The sequence below is a fragment of the Lissotriton helveticus genome, chromosome 12, assembly GCF_964261635.1.
Source record: "Lissotriton helveticus chromosome 12, aLisHel1.1, whole genome shotgun sequence".
NCBI classification, from domain to species: Eukaryota; Metazoa; Chordata; class Amphibia; order Caudata; family Salamandridae; genus Lissotriton; species Lissotriton helveticus.
The window spans coordinates 850,080,519-850,100,917 of NC_136073.1; the positions used below are offsets into that span (position 1 = coordinate 850,080,519).

General features: G+C 45.6%; 1 protein-coding gene across 2 annotated transcripts in view; it reads right to left on the reverse strand.

The window, feature by feature from the left end:
• Window positions 1–20,273, reverse strand: part of APBA3 (amyloid beta precursor protein binding family A member 3) — a 44,782-nt gene extending 24,509 nt beyond the window's left edge. The window contains exons 1-2 of one of the 2 annotated variants that reach the window (XM_078669065.1): window positions 20,140–20,273; window positions 4,210–5,575 (exon numbers count right to left, since the gene is read on the reverse strand). In XM_078669065.1, coding sequence (XP_078525191.1) covers window positions 4,210–5,532 — 1,323 coding nt within the window. In that variant the 5' untranslated portion in view covers window positions 5,533–5,575; window positions 20,140–20,273. Of the gene's footprint in view, window positions 1–4,209; window positions 5,576–10,478; window positions 10,563–20,139 lie in introns of those variants that run through there. The other variant, XM_078669066.1, reaches the window with a different exon arrangement.
• Window positions 20,274–20,399: the final 126 nt, after the last annotated feature.

Consider the following 20,399-nt stretch of genomic DNA (forward strand, 5'->3'; position numbering starts at 1 on the left):
CGGATTCATTTCTTGCACTCTGGGCCTCAGAATATCAGACGGCTGCTCGATTCCAGCCACGGCACTACTTCAACGGGGAAGGATACATTTGAACACCTGTGATAATGGAACATGCAACTGGAACCATAATCAACCTCATTGAAATATACAGAACAAGGTCTCTTCAATGCCACGGTGTCAAAGAAGCCTATGCTTAAATAAAAACAGCAACCCCAGCTCTGACCCACATCTGAAACTACCCCTTCCCAAACCAGCTAGAGTTTAGCCAGCCTATCATTTGTGTGTATTCTCTGATACTCTCCTGTCTCTGTATGTCTGCTGTCAAAGAGCTCCAGTGCTGGCGCAGCAAGTCCAAACGTATTTGTGCTGGAAGATAACTAGTTTGAAATTATACTTTTTTTGTGAACTGTCATCTTCTGGCAGAGGCTTCTTTAAAAACCACATCTGTCAGCAGCTTAAACCTTCTGATCATGTTACTGCAATCTTTTTGAAAATGGCTGTTGTACCAGCACGCCAAACCACACGTCTGTAGGCTCAGAAAAAATGCTGTGGGGTTTCTTTTTTATTTCATGCTCTGAGCTTGTGTCTCAACTTGGACTAAACCCCGCCAACTTACCATACACCTCAGATCTATAAGCATAGTCTGTCCAAGACCATAATACATCCACATGTTTTAGAAGGGTGATCTGTGGGCATGTTCCAGGACCCATGATGTTTAGATGTGTTTCTAGAGTAAATTGAGAAGATAGCCATTTTGTTTTGCTCTTCACCACTTGCCAGGAAAGCCCACTGCACTAAGTCACATTATGTGAAAGCCTATAGGAAGTGTCTTAAATTGTTTTGTACCCAGGTGGGGTGTTCCCCAACATCCAGAGGAGCTACTTTGTGGGGGGTTGAGTGGTCTCAAGTAGATATTAGACACGCAGTGACATACTTGGCCAGGGATCATGTGATGGGATGGCTTAGTAGTCAAACAATGACCAGAACAAAGCCGGGTCTTTGGTGCACTACTCTGAGCTCATTTGCAAGATAACTTCTCTCTGGTAGCGATACACTTATATTTTGTGAATACACTGAGTTCTGTAAGCGTACATGGGACAGGTCAGTTGAACTTTTTGGGCATGTTCAAACTACTGCGTGAGGTTGATCTCAAAAGGAAGGGGCACCCTGTACAGAAGTATACTAAGGTACACGGTTGTTTGTGTAGCTAATGTCATCCATGGTGCAGCACACATTGAATTTCTGCCTGATGAACCCAAAGGCTGGGGCATTTTTCACCATCTGTACCTGTTTGCACCAATACTCTTCCAGGTAGGTATCCTGACAACTGATAAATGCTCACAGTTGCCTGTGGAATGCATATACAAAAGGCACATAAGCACCATAGTTTCCTGTTGTTGCATGCGGGACAGATAAACAGCAGCAGCCTTCTGTTCACCTATATTAGGAATTGACAAAAGAAGCCATCCTACCCCCCATCCCCTTATGCCCGGAAATGGTAAGCAACCCCCTATGTCCACTTTTGCATACCTCAGAGGTACTTGGCATACCCTTGCACACCTAACAGATAGAAAGCAGCCCACCAATCCTCACGTTTGAAATCCCAAGATAGACTGCATTCCCTACGACCAAGTCACACATACTCCAAGGATAGACTGCTATATCTGCCCTCCATTACACCACACCAACAGACAGCTACACTGTTTTACTCTCCTGTAACAACCCCAGGAAAAGACTGCTGTCCCCTGTTGTCACCCCTTGCCACTCCAAAGATACAGGGTTAGACCCTCCTGCTCCCAAGGCAACTCCATTTCAGGGATAAGCAACCTTGCTGCATTCCCATTAGGCATAGGGCAACCTTCTCCTAATCTAAACTAATCACGTATGGGATGCAAGGAGACACCCATGCACACTCCTCTAAATACCTATGGGATACATGGCAGCCACCCCTCAGCCCACCTTTGGCTACACCAGCGACAGGGAGTAGCACACGCCTGACCCAGCCATATATCTCAGGGATGGATTGCAAGCTCAGCTGTGCCAAAATTACATATGTCAGAGATGTACAAAGTGAATATACTTCCACATCCTCATTCTGGCTTTTAATGGGCCTCTCTCTTCAGACTCCTACCGGGCTTCTGAGTTAGTACTTGACATAGTGTGCTTCCTACTCAGATCCCTTATGGGCCCCTCCACCACACCCAGTCATAATTTCTCATACCCCTTCAATGCACCCACCCTGTTCTGCCTTCTTGAATGCATTATGGACCCTCCTCCACGCCCTATCCTGATTTCTCAGATCCATTATGCGCCCATCCCTTACACCCTGCGCATATTTTCATATCCCTTCTCAGCCTATTCCCTCATATGCTGTCCTAGATGCTAAGATTGATTCTTGGCACCTCGATCCACACAGGCCTAGATTCTCAGGTCCCTTTTGGATCTGTCCACTTATAACCCATCCTGGTCACTGCAGATCCCATCCATTTCTGGGATCTCCTTTCAGATCCCTCCTGTGCCCTTCCACAAGCTTCTCAAATACCTTAACGCCCCTCCTCTTGGCAAAATATGCTGGCTTCTAAGAAACTGTCTGTGCTGTCCACTCACATGCTGTTCTGGACACCCGTTTCTAATAGGACAATGGTGAAAGTTTCTGAAGAGGACCAAGGTAATAACTGGACAGTAGTTCTTTCCTTAAAAAACCTGCCTTAAAACGTTTGTGGGTGGGCTTGCTCGCATCTCTTGGAGTACCCCGTGGTTTCAGAAACAAGTATACTGACTGCCAGCCCAAGATCCCATCATGGAAGATGTCACAGGGATGCTCCTGGCAATGGGTGGTAGGAGTTCTTCGACTTAAAAGGACAATGGGTGGGGGCTGTGGTCATATGGCTATTTATGAATGTTGGGGGACAATGGCAAGCATATATTTTGGGTGTGGGTTGCACGTTACTGTTTAAATCCAGCTTTCGAATGGAATGGAACTTAAGGCATATGATTTCCACTTTTCTGCCCTCGCTTGCACAGCCTCGGGTCTTTTTACTCTTGCTATGTGTATTTCACAGTCTACGGTGACCTGTTTGTAAGCATTAGCTGATTCCTGCAAAGGCTTAAGACCAGCTTACCATCAACAGGAAAATCCAAGCAGTAATACTGACTAGTTTGCTCTAAACACTTTTTAAATACTAAACAAGGAAGGCATTTGGCTATGGCCATGCTGTTTCAGTAGAGGGACAACCAAGCAAAAGATGCTGCACTCTGGTGCCATAATTGTGTAACCAACCTGATGGCGGCTGAGCCTCAAGTATGCTCTCCTTATGGATGCTCAGCGCCTTGAGACCCTCACGGGTGAGTAGAGCACTTTATAAACCCCTGATTGATTGATTGATTGATGGGCCCAAAGCTTCTCTGATCCCAGATCCTCTCAGCAGAAAGGGCAATGGAAGGGTGTTGAAAGTAGTAGTCACACTGCTCACCCACCTAATGTGTCATATTTAGCACTAGTTTTGCAAGAACAAGAGCCTTTAGGGTGATGGAGGGTGATCTGAGGGAGCTGCCTTCAGAGGTCGAGAGAATAAATGAAGTCACCCCTCATCCTCAACTGCTCTATTTTGGCCACTTTTCTGTCCTTATGTCAGGGGCCGGATTCCTCTTGTTTTGCTCTCGCCAGGCATATATTCCTCTATCCGGCTTGGATTCATTTTATATTGATGCCCCCGATACCTGCAGATTAGCCAGTTCATAGCGAGATGGTTATCATCAACAAATAAAATACAGTAGCCGTTTGAAAGTCTCCAAATCAAAATACTAACTGGCTACATTGCTTTTGTATTTGTAGATCAAAAATGAAAACAGCCTAGGATTTTAACACCTCCTGCACCTATGTGGCACTTGGCACATTTATATGCAAAGGCTTTCAAATCTTTGGGACCCATGCAAGATGTCCACAGTGGAATCCATCCTTCAAACTTTCTGTACTGTACATTACTAGTATCCCTCCAAAAGCAGCTTTTATGTCATCTGCATCAATAAAAAATTTCACATCCTAGACAGACACATACTCATCTCGTGCACAGCATTAACATTTCCCCGGGAACTTAAATAAACAACGTATTTGTTGAGCACTAATACTACACGCTACAGTAACACAAGCCGCATTTGCATTTTCCACTGAATGTCCAACACACACAGGGAATCGTCAAAATAGCTTACATCGTTGTTACTTTGTGTGTGATGATCTTCTGGTGTGCAGGAAGCTGGATTCCGAACTCTGGAAGTCATCGGGCACTCATCTGGACTGGTGGGAGACATGCAGGCGGAGTCTTCTGGTGTACCCTCTTTCTCTGGCCAAGGCTGGGACACCCCCACAACTAGTCTCTCCAGCCCAGTTGCTGTGCAGCAACATTCGGAGTCCTGGCAGCACCTTTGGTGGGTTGCCAGTTCAAGTACACCACAGCTTTCTTGCTCTGGGGTGCTGGTGCCATGACACATATCAACGCTCGTCCCAGCCACAGCCTCTGACCTGGCCAGCGGTGTCCCTGTGCCAATCTCAGACGGCGTTACCCTCTGATGCCTCAGAAGGTTCAGCAAGTCCTCCCGGTCAGCATCAGCAAAGAGTAGCCCACGCTGGCTTTGTATTTCGGTGTCTCTCTGATGGTAAGCTTGATGCCCACCATGTCGCTCTTGCACCACAAGGCCTCTCCCTGTGGCTATATGAAGGGGACAAGGTGGACACTCTGGAAATAGTTCTGGTGTCTTGTGAAAGTCACTGGTTTCTTTTTCCTCCATTGTCTCCAGTCCAAAATTCACCACTAGGTTCCCATCCTCCTCAGAAGGAAGCACAAGATTGGAAGCAGTGACTACATCATCACAGGAAGCAAGTTGTTGCAAACTGAGCAGAGTTAGAAGTTCCTGGATGTGCTGGTGATCATCTTCCGGCTTCTGAGACCATTCCAGAGCATTTGGTGATTTAGGGCTCGTGGATTGTTCTCCTAGATCCATGAGGTCACTGCCCGACGACGACACCCTGCCCTGCTCAGAGAGCCCATGTGTCGCCGAGGTTACTGCCTGAGTGTCCTTGTAATTGTAGTCGCATTCTGGAGTCTCTTCCATCACCCTGGATGTGTCCTTGTAAACCTCCTGGTGCAACGTGTCAGCTGACATTTGCTGTGCATCATACTCTAAAACAGGCGTGATTGTCCGATTACTGCAACTTCTTAGGTTGATCTGTGAACTCTCAGGCCCCAGGACCCTCTTATGGTCAGGTAGATGCCAAGAGGCTTTTCCTGAGACACTGCTACATGACTGAGTCTCTTCACTAGTGGTGGACGGGTCGGGAGGAAGGAAGGACAGCATGCTCAGATGGGTGCTTAGCTGATGTGCAGTGTTGTTAGTCTGCTCAAAAGAGGACGAGGGTTGTGCCACTTCCTCCAAGTCCATGGCTGGGGGTTCAGGGACTTCACATGAGAGGCCATTATCTCCAGGGATTGGCAAAGCCACTAGATCCGTCTGAAAATCCATGATGCCCTCTGTCATGATGACCGTTAACTGGGCAGGAGATGGGAAGAAACGTCATACACTGTAGGGGGAGAGAGAAAAAAACACAGCTTTAGAAACTAAAGGCAATGTATGCACTGTATTAACATTTGTCAAACAACAGAAGAAAACCACCTGTGCTTTGATCCCAAGTTAATCCATTAGATTTTCCCTGCTGCTAAATAGTGCGTGTCCTGATCAGGAACAATGAATGATGTGTCACAACAGAGATGTTCTGGCCCCTGCAGGGACTTATTGTAAATCAGGGTAAACTGAACAACACGTAAAAATAAGAGCATTAGTAAAGGGTTGGGATCTAAAAAAAACACCTATTCTTACTCTTAAACAACAGAAAAAGTGCCAAATGCCCGGAATACTGTGCTTTTACCTTTTGGGTGCAGGCGGGCACAGAACAGAGTAATGCAGGGTTAGACTGAGCGACTTTTACAGTATGGACAGTGGATGCAGCTGGTGCCACAGTGGGACCATCTTATTTGGACCACAAAGAAGATTTACTCCTGGAATATTAGGCAATGCCTTTTTAACCCGTACTTGCACCCATTGGCAGATATTGTTCAGAAGTTTGGGCTGTCAATAGTATCATATGCCGACGACACACAATTGGTCGTCTCCCTCGCCCCTTGAAAAGGCTCACAGTCCCGACATTATCCAGAGTGTGTCCACAATATTGTGGTCCAACCCCTTGTTCTCTCCCGGTTGGACTACATGAACTCTTTGTTCATAAGCTCCCAAATATGTCATCAAAGGGCTCCAGGTTGTCCAAAATGCGCAGTAAGGATCCTATACAATGTCACAAAATTTGCCTCAGCTAATAGTGCTTAGCTGTTCTGCACTGGCTCCTTAATGAGGCATGGATAACATTTAAAATACTCTGTCTGGCGCATAGAAGGCTTAACGCCAAAGGGCTCACAATGATAAGAACACTCTTGACCCTCTACTCCCCCAGTAGGGCGTAAAGATTCTCTACGGGTCCATTCTTAAAGGTACCTAGAATTCACAAGGCCAGATGGGCGGTAGGTCCTTTTCATATCTCATCCACAAACTTTGGAACACGTTCCCCATAGAATTAAGAAGCCTAAACAATGAATCACAGTTCAGAACAAGCATTTGCAATGCAATAGGTCTCGCATTTATAAGAGTTTGAGCTATTGGCATTGTAAATGACAAAGCCTTTTATTTACTTGTTGATTTTTAAAACATAAATGAAATGCATTATTATTTACAATGCCAATAGCTTAAACTCTCACAAATGCGAGACCTATTGCATTGCAAATGCTTGTTCCTCACATGTCATTGAGTGGACTGCAGACAAACGGAAGATAAGCACTTTCACCTCCCCCTTTGACATAACCCATGTATCGGGAATGTGGCAGCAGCTTCCAGTCTGTGGATAGATAGACGGATCCCAGTGCATTAAACCAACTAAGTCACTAGTTTGGTCTACCCCCACCCCTTCTGCTACCTGTTAAACCTCCCCACCCCTTTTTCCCCAGAGTTGCCAGCATCCGTGCCCCCCTCTGTGTCGTGTTCTGTCACTTAACCCCACTCCGATTTATACAAGCTAATACAACTCTACATTTAAGATGCAGAAATGTGCCCAGTTTCATCCAGGTCCCCTGCTCTGGGGTCCCAAGAGTCGCTCCACGAGGAGAGATTTCACGCAACATAAAACGCCACATAAACGAGTCTCCTCTGCAGTTCGCGTCTGCATTTGTGTGCGTGAATGCACATACGTGTACGTGTGTGTGCATGTGTGTCTGCGTGTGTGTCTGTGTAGGTGCGAGTATGTGCATGCACGCGTGTGTGTTCATGCTTGGTGTATGTGTGTATTGTGTGCGCGCATATGTGCATTGTTTGTGTATGTGCGTTAGTATGTGTGTATTGTGTGCAATGCCACAAGCTTTCTCCTAACCACACTTCATCCCTTTGTAGGCCGGGCCAAGAATGATCCATCACACACGGTTTTATCTGTTGCTCAGGAATGTGTAATCATGAAAAAATCACAAAGGCTACGAACCCGTAAATCATTAAAAAGTACTCCGCTTGAGTTTACAAGGCAGTAAAGCACACTCAATATTATCAATGCTTGTGTTAGCCCCCAGTTGTAAATGAGACACCACAAATAGCCACCCGTTTTCCTGCACTGTTGTATCTGCGGTTCTACCAACCTCAGTAATGCAGGTCTCCTGATCTAGGGTCCCAAGAGTTGCTCCACTAGGAGAGATTTCACACCACATAAACGAGTCTCCTCTGCAGTCCACGTCTGCATTTGTGTATGTGCATGCATGTGCATGCACTTACGCGTGTGTGTGCATTTGTTTGTGTGTGTGTGTGTGTGTGTGTGTGTGTGCGTGTGTCTGTGTAGGTGTGTGTATGTGCATGCACGTGTGCGCATGTGTGTGTTCATGCTTGGGTGTATGTGTGTGGGTGTGTGCGCTTGTGTGCATTTGTATGTGTATGTGCGTGGGTATGTGTATTGTGTGCGATGCCGTGAGCTATCTCCTAACCACACTTCATCCCTTTGTAGGCCGGGCCAAGAATGATCCATCACACAGTTTTATCTGTTGCTCAGGAATGTGTAATAATAAAAAAATCACAAAGGCTACGAACCCTTAAATCATTAAAAAATTACCCCGCTTGAGTTTACAAGGCAATAAAGCACTCTCAATATTAAAAATGCTCGTGTTAGCCCCCAGTTGTAAATGAGACACCACAAATAGCCATCCGTTTTCCTGCACTGTTGTATCTGCAGTTCTACCAACCTCAGTAATGTAAGCATGCACAAACCTTACCCAATCACAAAGAAGCGCCTTGGGTCTCGTAAAGTATGTGAAGCACTGTGCTGATAACCCATGCAGAGTAACTCATTGCGATACAGATCTGTCAGTAATAAGACGAAGTGACGTCTGTCGACCGCTACATCGCTCATAGTAACTCCCGAGGGGGTAGGTGCAGAGAAGAGCTCTCATGTTACATAGCTCTGGAACATTCTCTGCAGACCAGGGCTGCCCCTCAGTATACAAAACTTTAACTAAAGACAGGCAGCTGGGCTTTCTCCGCTACAAAATAAAAACATGGCCAGAGTCGTGTGTCCAGTTCGAAACTTTCACTCGGAGCGACTCTGTGCTTTCGCCTTTTATTACGTAACTTTAGTTTCCAATTGCAAATGCAGAGAGCTGCAGGTACCATAATACGAAGCAGCACATGCTAAAATAATCATAAGCCGGTGTCTGAGCAGAGGAAGCAAGTCCCAAATTATCACGCACAAGCTGCAAGATTTCAGCCATATCTGCACCATGCGGCCCTTTAGTTCCTTATCACCCTCCAAAGAAGGATCCCTCCTAGGCCTGAAACCCAGACTCCACAGCTGTTGCAAAAATAGCCAGGAGATCTGGGCAGACAGCAACCCCCGAAGATGGTCCAGTCACCGAGGGGACGTCATCCATATCGCCAGAAGCAGGACTGCAGTGAATGCAGCATGTCAGCATCACTTCCAAAACCAGCCCGGCACAGGAAACCATATCCTGATAAAGCAGACTGGTTGCATAGGCAACGCTACTCCCCGGCAACACGCTACCCGCCTACCAAGGAACAGGCGGAAGCGCTCACAGTGAAGAACATGTGTCTCATGATAAAAACAGGCAGATCCCACACGACTGCTGTTTTCATTTGCCCGAAGTTGTGAATCATGTAGGAGTGCACCGCACCCGTGTTCACATCCATGAATGAAAGGGAAAATGAAAATAAACCAAAAACAAGTGACGTCAGGCGGGCGCACGCACTTCTGCGCAGGCGCAGAGTGTTCTTGGCCGCGTCTCCGGCTCCGACAAGTGACGTCAGGCGGGCGCACGCACTTCTGCGCAGGCGCAGAGTGTTCTTGGCCGCGTCTCCGGCTCCGCCTGCTAATGGCGTACAAGAGGTGATGGACGGCACTGGAGTCCCTGGCCGTTCCTTGCCGCGTCGCCCCCGCCCGCCGTAGCAGCACTGGAGCCCCTGGCCGCATCGCACCCGCCCATCCACTGGGAGCCAGGCAGAAGGAGCCCGCAAGAAAAGAGCCTGGTGAGGTAAGGGGGGGCGTGTGTGTATGCAGTGTGTGCGCGCGTGGGTCTGCGTGTGTGTGTGCGCGCGTGGGTCTGCGTGTGTGTATGCAGTGTGTGTGTGCCTGTGTATGCCTGTGTATGTGCGCATGCGTGAGTGTGGAGTGTGTTTGCGCAAGGGAATGTGGCACAAGAGGGGCACGGCGCCGTGCACGCTCACGAGGTCAAATCTGAGCAAATCGGCGCTCGTGCACCCTCTTGTGTCCACATTCCCAGAAACGGGTAGCAATAGATGACTTCGCTGACGTCAGCAATGCTTCGCATTGCTTACGTCTAGCTCGACCTAAACATTCCCAGAAACGGGTAGCAATAGATGTCTTCGCTGACGTCAGCAATGCTTCGCATTGCTTACGTCTAGCTCGACCTAAAAAGGCTAAAAGCATGGCTATATCCACATTAATAGACCCCATGTTTCTCCACTTGTACCGAAGCAACGCTATGTCTTAACCAGAGCTGGAAAGCCTGCGAGTAGCCATGTACTTTACAAATCCACATAGCAAAACATAAATGCTGAACAACAGGAAATATCTAGGTTGTTTTCAAAGCTTAAGTTTTAGAGGGTGCTGCCATTGTGGGTAGATGTAAACCTATAGCTTCAGTGTGTAGGTAGTTGACATCAGCAATATCAAGTGGTTCAGCAGGACAGAGGAGAAGCTGTCTGAAAAGGACAGTGCGAGAAACGTAATATGACAATATGTAAGATTCTACACTCCAGGTTCAGACTTCTTAATTCATGAATCGGAAACATACAAATTAATCAAAACAGCTGAAAAAAGATAGGAAACGATAAGGGGAAACACTTAAAAGCAAGTCAAATACAGAACAGACCTTTCCCCAGCGAGCTCCAGGTCCTCACACTTTTTGACGAAAGAATGGTTGCTAATGTGTCTCTGAGCCTAATTTATCACTGCCTTCCTGCACACAGTAGCTCATCGAACGTAGAGCAGACCAGTGACGAAAGCCTCTGGAGGCAGAGGTGCATTCTCAGACATCAGGCGAGGCCCCCAGAAGCCACTGGGGCTGCTTGGTAATGCCTATATTTATCACCCCTTTCCACCTCACATGTGCCAGCTCTGCAGGACTCAAAGCATCCATGTGTCTGCCAGCCTGGCATGGACCCATCTGAGTGGGTAATGTAGGAACTGATCGACTGCCCAGTAGGCTCATCCGTGAGCCAAGAAATGTTGGGAGATTTCATTTGCACAAGGACTTTCCTGTCCCAAGCAAACACCGCGTTGCTTCTCCACCTCCTGTGAAGGAGTTATGCTGTCTCTCTCCAGGCTCGGAGTTGTAGATGTAAATCTTGGATTGAGAGCATCTTATGTCTTTCTCGGAATGTGCCCGGATCAGATCTGAATGACTGACAAGAAACACAACTCAATTTTAAATATTCTTCCCAATCAAGTGTAAAAGTTACTAATTTACAAATAGTCCAGCTCTCCTACCCTCTTTAAAACTACTCATCATTAGGAAAACAAGCATTGAGATACATACAAGATTTCATTTGGTATAAAAACATTAGAAAAATGTATTTTGTGGCGTATGATCTGGGGCAGGTTTTAGACAGGGGAAGCGTGCACTTCTAAGACCGAGGTCAGTGATTTATTTTTATGTTCAAGACACATTCATCCCTTCTTCTGATTAAGAGCGTTGAGTTATGTGCACGAGTGAGAACCCAATACACATTTGCAAATTCTGTACATTACCCCAGCAAAAGGCATGGCCACAACCCTCTTAAAAGGGTATTTTACCACCTCCCCTATTTATAAACATCAGTATCAGTGGCCATAATTCCATCAGTGCCGACATATCCTGTGCAGGAGACGGCCAACATTGACAATTGTACCCGTTTCCAGTAGTTTCATTGCCACCATTTAAGCCCGACTCTTTCTAATCAGCAGCACTTTGCATGCCAGGGATAGGAAGCCCTGGACCAAAACAACCCATCTCAGAATTCAGAACGCCTTTCACTTGGCGCCACAGATAGCTCACTTAGTGAGTTCTCTTGCTCACTGCTGAAATCTGTGTGCGTGAATTGAAGGTCATGAGTTGGGCCTGTCAGGATTTTCAACCCTGGTCTTTCAACCTCTGGAGGTTGATAAATTGAGTACCATTAACTTGTGTCATTTACGGCACTTACAAAAATGGGAAGACCGCAGAACTAAGTGCCATGGGGAAAAACACTCTAGTATAAGGATGGCTATGACCTGATTGGCAGAGTTCCAATTTTTCTTTGTGAGAATTTATATTATCACATCTAATGTCCCTAAGCTCCAAGTGTTCTACAGTACAGCCACCAGCACTCACAGTGTTTCAGTCATCCTCAAATATACATAACTCTCAACCACAATCGAAATAACGCTCTAAAAATAAAATGATGGCAGTGTTCAGCTTCATGAAGACCATATTGGAATTACTGTGGCAAACTATAAATGTGTGACTTCCAGTTAAACGCTCGGAGGGAAAAGTTTCAGTTTTAACCTTAGTCATCCATGGAAATCCTAGATTATCATGGCATGTATTCAGGGTACAATATAAATTATCTGGGAATAGTTCAATGGGAAATGGCTCAATGGGCAAACGATGTTACTTAATGAGCGTAATTCAAATTATTTACTTCAATTAGCTCCCTTCTAACTTGGCTGAGGTGGTGGCTAAACCAACATTTGTTCACAGTATGAACTACAGAGAACGCCACTGCTTGGGTCTTCTAAGCGCCAACCATGAGTGCTGACAGAAGAAGGCATCCTGTAATTTCTAGTAAAACTCCTTAGGATTCGAGCATCCCTCTTCACACTTGGAACTTTTCGACACAAAGAGGTTGTGATTTCAACAACACTTCTTGCAGGTTGAAGAGCATTCCATCTTTAAGTTCTTCCGCTAGGATCTGGCTTCCTTCAGCTCACTTTCAAGGTAAGTATAGGTATATACGTATAGATATTACTCCTCAGTACAACACAGATTAAATCATCCATTGCGGATGATCAATGTAACCCAACATAAAGTTTGAGCAAGGGCACAGCATTTTGTAATTACTTTTGGCTTCATATACGGTTTTGAAGTGGGACTATTTTACACCCTAATTTTGTAAAAAGCATTGGCACAACCAAGGCACAGCCAATAGGCCGGGTATCGGCTGCCAATCTTTTGGACTTGTCATGTTTTTTTGTACAACTTTTTTGAGGGAGCTGCTGGGATCTCGCTAATATATATATATATTTTTTAATTGGCTAAAATATATTTTTTTCCATGTATCAAAAAGAACACATTGCCATAGTAGTCCATGGCTCTCAAGGTACTACTTTGTATGTGCTCCTTGTGAAAGAGCAGAATGCTGTCACTCACGATGTAGTTAGCCAAATGTTGGAGAGAGCCACTGCTCCATTCTGTATGCTGTAGTGGGTAGAAGAAATATATTAATGACGAGGGCAGGCTGACTAAAAGAATGTATATTAAAAGAAAAGATTTTTTTCCCTGGATAGTCAAAAGTTCTTACCTCGCTCCAAACCTAAAAATTGGAATAAAAAAAGCTTATTGTGTAAAAAGTAGGTTTTCCTTGCTTTGAAAGGCCAGTCAAAACAAAAAAATGCATTACATTGTAAAGTAGATCTACTATTTGCGATAATCCATGCTTTTTTTCTAGTAGTGGGGAATTCATAAATCTGAAATTATGTACTTTTTGACCTGCATGGGACTTCCCAGGTCACACAACAGCAAGATAAATACACGTTTTCAAAGCACACTACTACCTGTGTTACTGACCAGGGTATGTCATTAGGTCACTCCTGGTGAAGGCAGGCTCCAGTGTATCCATTACTCTACATTTTCTTTTCTTGTGACGAGGGAGAGTAAAACAGGCCAGCATGTCACCTATCTGGAGACCTGATGGTGCGGCTTGGGTATGAAATGTGAGACGTAACGTCTGTCGCCATGTGCAGCCTGTACTTTTGAAGAAGCACATTTGAGAAGGATGTATCATTTTACAGCAAGCACTGGCAAAGTCAATAGGTTTAGCCAGTGGCGGCTGGTATCAGGGCAGAGTGGCCGGGGGATGACGGCAAAAAAATAAACTAACAAAAAAAAAAAAAAAAAAAAAGAAGAAAACCACTTACCTGCCTCTTGCCGCACTGCCGACTCTTTGCTCTTTTGCTGTACCGCACAGGCTCCCACACTCCCCTGCGGCCAATCCAGACACTGCTGTCATGCATGAGAGAAGCGTCAGGATTGGCCTGAGAGCCCTCAGTTTGTGCTCCTGGGAGACTGGGAGCCTGTGCCTGCTGTCTCGAACCCGGTAATGCAGCTCAGGGTTGAGACTTTACAGTGCACATGTCAGTTCCGACATGTGCACGAACAGCAGTGCCCAACACTCCCCCCTCCAGCCTGTCATTATCTGGTCTCGCCCCAAGACTCATTTGTGTTTAAAATAAAATGATAATAAATCTGTGTTGTTATCGTTTTCTTTTACAAGTTTTGCGATTTCCTGGAAGTGGTGGGGTGACACTCCTCTACCATAGCAGAGGAGCTGTCGCTGGCTTTCGCCTATGCGAAATCTACTGGTTTTGTCGATTTTTTTTACATGTTGCACAGCAGATGAGCTGCTGTGCAACATTTTTACTTTCAGCCATAATGCACAGGAGCTGTACAACATGTACAAAAACATTGAAAAAGCCAATAAACTTCACATAGCTGAAACCTATTGGCTTTGCCAATGCTTGTTCCCTAAAGGCGTCTGAGCACGGAGTCTGCTTGCTTGTTCCTCCATTCATCTGAAATGAAACAGCTACTCCCCCGGGAATTTTTGTATCCCTCTGGGTGTGTCAGTGTTGTGTTCTCTGCTGCATTTAGCCAAGTTGAGATCACCCAAAAAAGTCAGGCCGCACAAAAAAAGTGGACATATGAAGGAGATGAGCAAAAAGAACATTATGTTTGCAAATGCAGAAGTAAAGAAAACATGCATTTTGAATATTGAAGCCAAGACAGCACGGAGCACTGAAGACACGCGTAGAGCTGAGAAATAATGTACTCTGCACTGCAAGCACTATACATAAACCTGGTGTTGGGTGGGAGTCACCTGAAGACCTTCCTGAGCATTCAGAGGTTGAGGAAGCAAGCAGAGGAGATGGCGCGGACCTGCTTCTTCATGGATTAATTGCTGTCAATGATAATGCAGAGGTTGCAGGTATGTTCGGTGGATATGGTGGTTTTGCCCAGCTCTGGGGGCCAACATTCAGAGGGTGCCCTTGCCTTTCCCACGAGAAGTACATCTGTCTTGTAGGTGTTGAGTTTGAGACAGTTGTTGTTCATCCAGACGGCCACATCTTTAATGCATCTTTGGAATTTGTCTTTGATGGTTGTTGGGTCGTTTGTCAGGTACATGATGAGTTGGGTGTCGTCAGCAGAGGAGATGATGTTGAGTCTGTGACTCTTGATGTTGGCCAGGGGTGTCATGTATATGTTGAAGAGGGTTGGGCTGAAGATGAGCCTTGAGGCACACCGCAGGTGATGTTCTTAGGGAGCGAGGAGTAGGAAGTGAGGATTATCTGCGTTCTTCCTGTGAGGTAGGATGCAATCCACTTGAGGGCTGCACCTTGGATTCAGATCTGGGAGCCTGTTGCTTAGTGTATGGTGCGATATGGAGTCAAAACCAACTAAGTGGTTGAGGAGGATGAGGGCTGCTGTTTCTATGTGGTCTAGAAGCATTCTGATGTTGTCCGTGGCTGCGACTAGAGCTGTTTTGGTGCTCTGGTTTGCTCTGAAGCCGGATAGGAGGGATCCAGAAGGTTGTAGTTCTCCAGATGGCTGGTGAGCTGGATGTTGATCACTTCCTCAATGACCTTGGCTGGGAAGGGGAGCAGGGGGATGCGAAGGTGAAGGATACAAAATGTATGTGTGAAGAGTACTGCAGCCAAGGTTAAACAGATAGGCTCTAACAGTGTACCTCTCTTGCGGCGCGGAGCGCCCATGGAATACATACAATTCACTCATTCTGTGTGAGAAGTGCAGCCGGTTTGCAGAACAACACGCATCATCACATCCACTTATGGCTACACTTTCTAAGAAAGCTTTGGTACAGGCACTTAAGGGAGGGATTGCTGCTGTAACATAACACCTTGGGGTGGGTTTTAAAATACAACTAAGAATGGGGTGAATTACAGAAAAGAAAAAATAATATTTTTAAAGTGGAAGGGCACTGGCCACTGGAAGCAGTAATTGGTCCACGCTCCACTGAAGGATAATGACTCGAAGCTCAGGAGGAAGACCGAGCCAAGGAGAGTATAATGGGAGCCAGCCAATGGTAAGTAAAGGTAAGTAGTAGGTAGGCTCTAAGACCCTTTTAAAGTTTTTTTTTTCAATACAAGAGATTTTGCAAGCACAGCGCAAGTGCTGTGCAGGTGAAACCTAAAAAGGACTTTAGAATGGTGTTACCCAATCTTTTGACTTTGCCATCCATTTCTCCAAATGCTGTTCCGAATGGGAAAAAAGAAAATTGAAGAAATATATAAATGCTGGTTTGCTGATGTGAAACAGCATTGACAAAGGTAAAAATAAAAAAGATGCCAGAGAAAGGACTTATACGACTACAAGCATCATCACACATGCGAGTCATTAAGCACGCACATGGTCGTGCATGGTTTGAAAATAAAATTACAAAAAAGCAGAGGCAAACTGGGAGGGGTGGGGCTGTTACTGTAACATGGAAAGTCAAGGAATCAGAGATGGAGAAGCAACACACAAAAGAGAAAGAAAACAAATGCTCTCAAATGGACTGCTGATACAAATACCGAATTTAAGCAGTAGGAAGATAAAATGCAATCAATCAATCAAAGGGGTGGTAAAGTGGTTATGGTCTTTGGGAAGGGGGTAATAGAAGAAAAGGAGAGGAAGCAACACCACTAAATAAGAACCAAACAAATGAAATGGACAAACAAACCAATGGGCTAACCCAAAGCCAACTGTAAGTATTGGCCTTAATATGTATTCAACAAAATTCAGCTAAAAGATGCCTGTAGGCATGACTGAAATACCTCTGGCCTTTTTACAGAATAATTCTTTTTTGATTTGAAGTCCTTTTTTTTTTACATTCAAACCTTTTTATTGAAAATGTTACATGGTACACCAATGTTTAGGTCTCCTCTACAGACTCCTTTGGATGTCTTTTGCAGAAAGACCTATTGTGTGCAATACCAATACTTACAATGGACATAGTTAGTCCGTTGCTCATCACTGGTTGACTTTCTTGTCCATCTCACTTGCTTGCTTCTTATTTGATGGCGAGACTTCCTCTTCTTGTGATTGTCCCTCCCCTACTTTTGCCACCTAGCACGGACTCTGCACCCAAAGGGCGGGTGCCTGTAAGGTTCCTTTCTGCACTCTGCTAACTTACAAAGGCTCAATCCATTGCAGCATCCGGAGCCAGAGAATCTCGAATCCCTCTTTGGAACTCTGATTAATGCAACCACACCCCTCTACTAAATACAGTTAATCATGGTAAACGTCCTGGGTTCATTCAGGAGCTACACAGAATAACCTACACATCATGTCTAGTACAAATTAATCGTCAATAGTGATTGAGGAGAAAGTGTAGGTTCAACATACTGATGTTCAGATCAATCAGCGAGTTTCACCCCCTCCCTCCTGTGAATGTGATTGGAAAATGGAATATTGGATAACAGGGTGGACCTGCTCTAGTGGATGACAAGTCAAAACAAGCATTGGCATAGCCAATATGTCTGGCCTTTGGGACCTTATAAGTATTTAGCCATGCAGCACATCAGCCTGGGTGCTGCAACACCTACTGTTACTTCACATGCAACTGGTTAACGGTCACACACACCCAAGGATGGGCTTCCTTCCATGCTATTTAATGAAAATAGGATAAAGTCTCTTCAAATTTTAAAAAAGTGCATTTATTTAACATAGAAGCTTTGACACCAATAGGCACAGCACACTCGAGCAACCGGAAATCGGATAATTGGGGGCAAGAAAAGAAGTGAGAACCAGCCTGGATCTCAAATGATCAGGCACTCAAATACTAAAAGTATCAATTGGCAGGAAAATCCAGTAGCACCTTCAACATCTCCCCAGAAGCGCCAAACCAGCTTAAATCTCTCGCCTAAACACCAACAGAATACAGATACCCCCAGTAGCCCAACAACTCGCTCAGAGTACCCATGCAACATTAACAACCCTATCCTTGGTGGAGAACCCACCATGGTAAACACACCGCACCAGAACATTAGCTCAAAACTTTCCACAATAACCCCCCCCACAAGACATGGCTGAATAAAGGGGGTACAAGTAAAATAGCAGACCTATTTATTTGCGTGGATATTGAAATGAACTTGTGAAACAACCTTGAAAAATACTCTACACAAAAACCAGGGTACCAACAAGACTGAATGACGTAAATGTAAGGCTGGAGACATTGAAGGCAGGGTGAAAACCCAGGCATGACACGAGCAGGAGGGGTGGTCGCTATAGGCCGTCAAACGCCATGTGTGCCCGAGTCCTTGTGAGAGCTTGCAAAGGAATGTATCACCCAGGCTCAATTTAACAAAACCAAAGAACGAGCCGCTTTATGTACAGTTTTGTACACCTCCACCAAAATGCCAAGAATACGAGTTACTTTGTACGGACAAAGAAAACTATAATCTGCAGAAATGGGGTTAATGTGCGGCCTCGAAAGAGGACATTCACTCCTATAAGGAAGAAGGGGTTGCCAGAAACTGCCTTTTCTTTTTACCAGTGAGTTTACAAAAGTACACTCATGTTACTTCACCCATGCCTCTAGGTAAGCACTACCACCCAAAAATATTTTCTTGGTTCTGGCATGGTTTGTGTCCTGTGGTTTTTTTATGCCACACAAGCTGCCGCGGGCAATCCCTAGCACCTGTGATTAAGTTAACTATTAAGAATTAAACAAACCAGCTTAGTTAATGGCCCGCTGCAAGAACACCACTCTTTTACATTGTCGGTGCTTCCGTCTTCATGACACGAAATAGATAAGGTGCCTATGAACCTTTCCGCTTCTAACGTGAGAGGGAGTAAACTATTTATTTACGCGTGGAGGGGGAGCCGGGAAAGAAAACAACAAACCTTAAACATGGAAAAGGTTGATCAAGAACTTATCTCCACGGAACAGCTGTTCCTTGTTATGCAGGAAACATTTGTGTGTGCTGGTTGAGTTTAATTTTCTAGCAAATCGCTATTTGAAAATAAACATAAAACTGTGGCACCGTCTGTTCCCTGGTGTAAGCGATACCTGCAATGTCTTCATCCCGGGAGCAGCTATGCTACTTTTTGCCATGCCTATTCCTACTGCGGCTACTAAACTTTTCGATCACAGCTCCTAGAGTATTTGTGACTTTCCTCTGAACATCAGAAATGGGACCGGCTGTTGAACAGCAGCCACCACTCACAGCTGCACAAATGTTGGCTAATTAAATAAATAGAGGTGGGCGAGTCGCGCAGAACAAAAGAAAGGTGCGCAGCCACCATGCTCAAAGATGAAGCGCGGCGTGCTGCACTGCCCAAAAAAACCCCAGAATGTTGCCATAGTTAATAAATAAATCGAATGTGTGACGAGTAGAGGGAACAGAGAAAAATAGTGCAGCGCAAACCACATAAATGAAGAGAACGCCCACATGAAATTGGCGCACTCTGTATGGGGGGGGAACAAATCACCACAAGGAGGGAGAAATAAAAACATATGCACCTATGAAACGCACTAATCTATGCATGGCACTAAAAGGAACCAATGAAAAGTGCTGGGCGTGGTCAGAGCCCCTGGAGCAGATACAATATGTGTCGAGAGGTAGCACATGCGCTGCTTAGGCTTGACCTAAAAAAAGGAGATAGACTGAAAACCTCAAAGCTTTGACGGTTATTGGAGCGGTAGGAGGCGATGATGTGAAATCGAGGCTGATGTTTTAAGGTAGTAACAGGACATATGAGGCCATACACGTGCCCATGATGGGCCGACCTGGACATATTCTGTATAATCTGCCCGACTACAATACACTGGAACTTTCACCCTTGTCTAGCGCCTCTAACCCTCTTAGCACTGGACCTGTATTCAGTGCCCTTTCAGCAGAAGGGCTGAATGTCTTCAAGTTGTTATTCTTTGGCAGTTGTTTGGAATTCCTCAGAGCCCCATAAAAGCATTACAGCTTGAACAAAATGCTGGCTGCACTCTTTATCAAAGTTCTTGTTTTACAGTCATCCCATGGCAGGGCATCTCTGATGCTGGAAGTCCATGTAGTGACGTCATACGTGCAGTCGAAAAAACTGCCATGTGACGTCAGGAGTATCGACAGATCTTACCATGACGCCACTGTCCCCAACAGTCACCACATGATAGCTCTTTATAAACTTTACCATATCCTCACTCACCCTACACTTTACAGTGACGCCACTGTCACCCAAACACCGAGCAGCAATCCCATGACATGCGCGCAATAAAACCCTTTAAGGGTGCAATTAAACTCACTGGCACCGGCGTCCGTGTCGGGAACAGGAAAGTGCCACTCCGATCGTCCTTGTCCTACGGCTGAACTTCTCGCCTTCCCTCAGCCCTGCTTCCTCTATCTTCTACCATCTTACTCTTCTTCGAGGTGCGCATGCGCGCGAGGGGCATCATGGGTCGTGTAGTTTCTGCGCAAACAGGACACGCCATCCGTCCGACGGGGAGAGGTAGCGCGGGGCGTCAGCACCCTCGATGCCACGAGAGCAGTGGTTAACTACAATTCC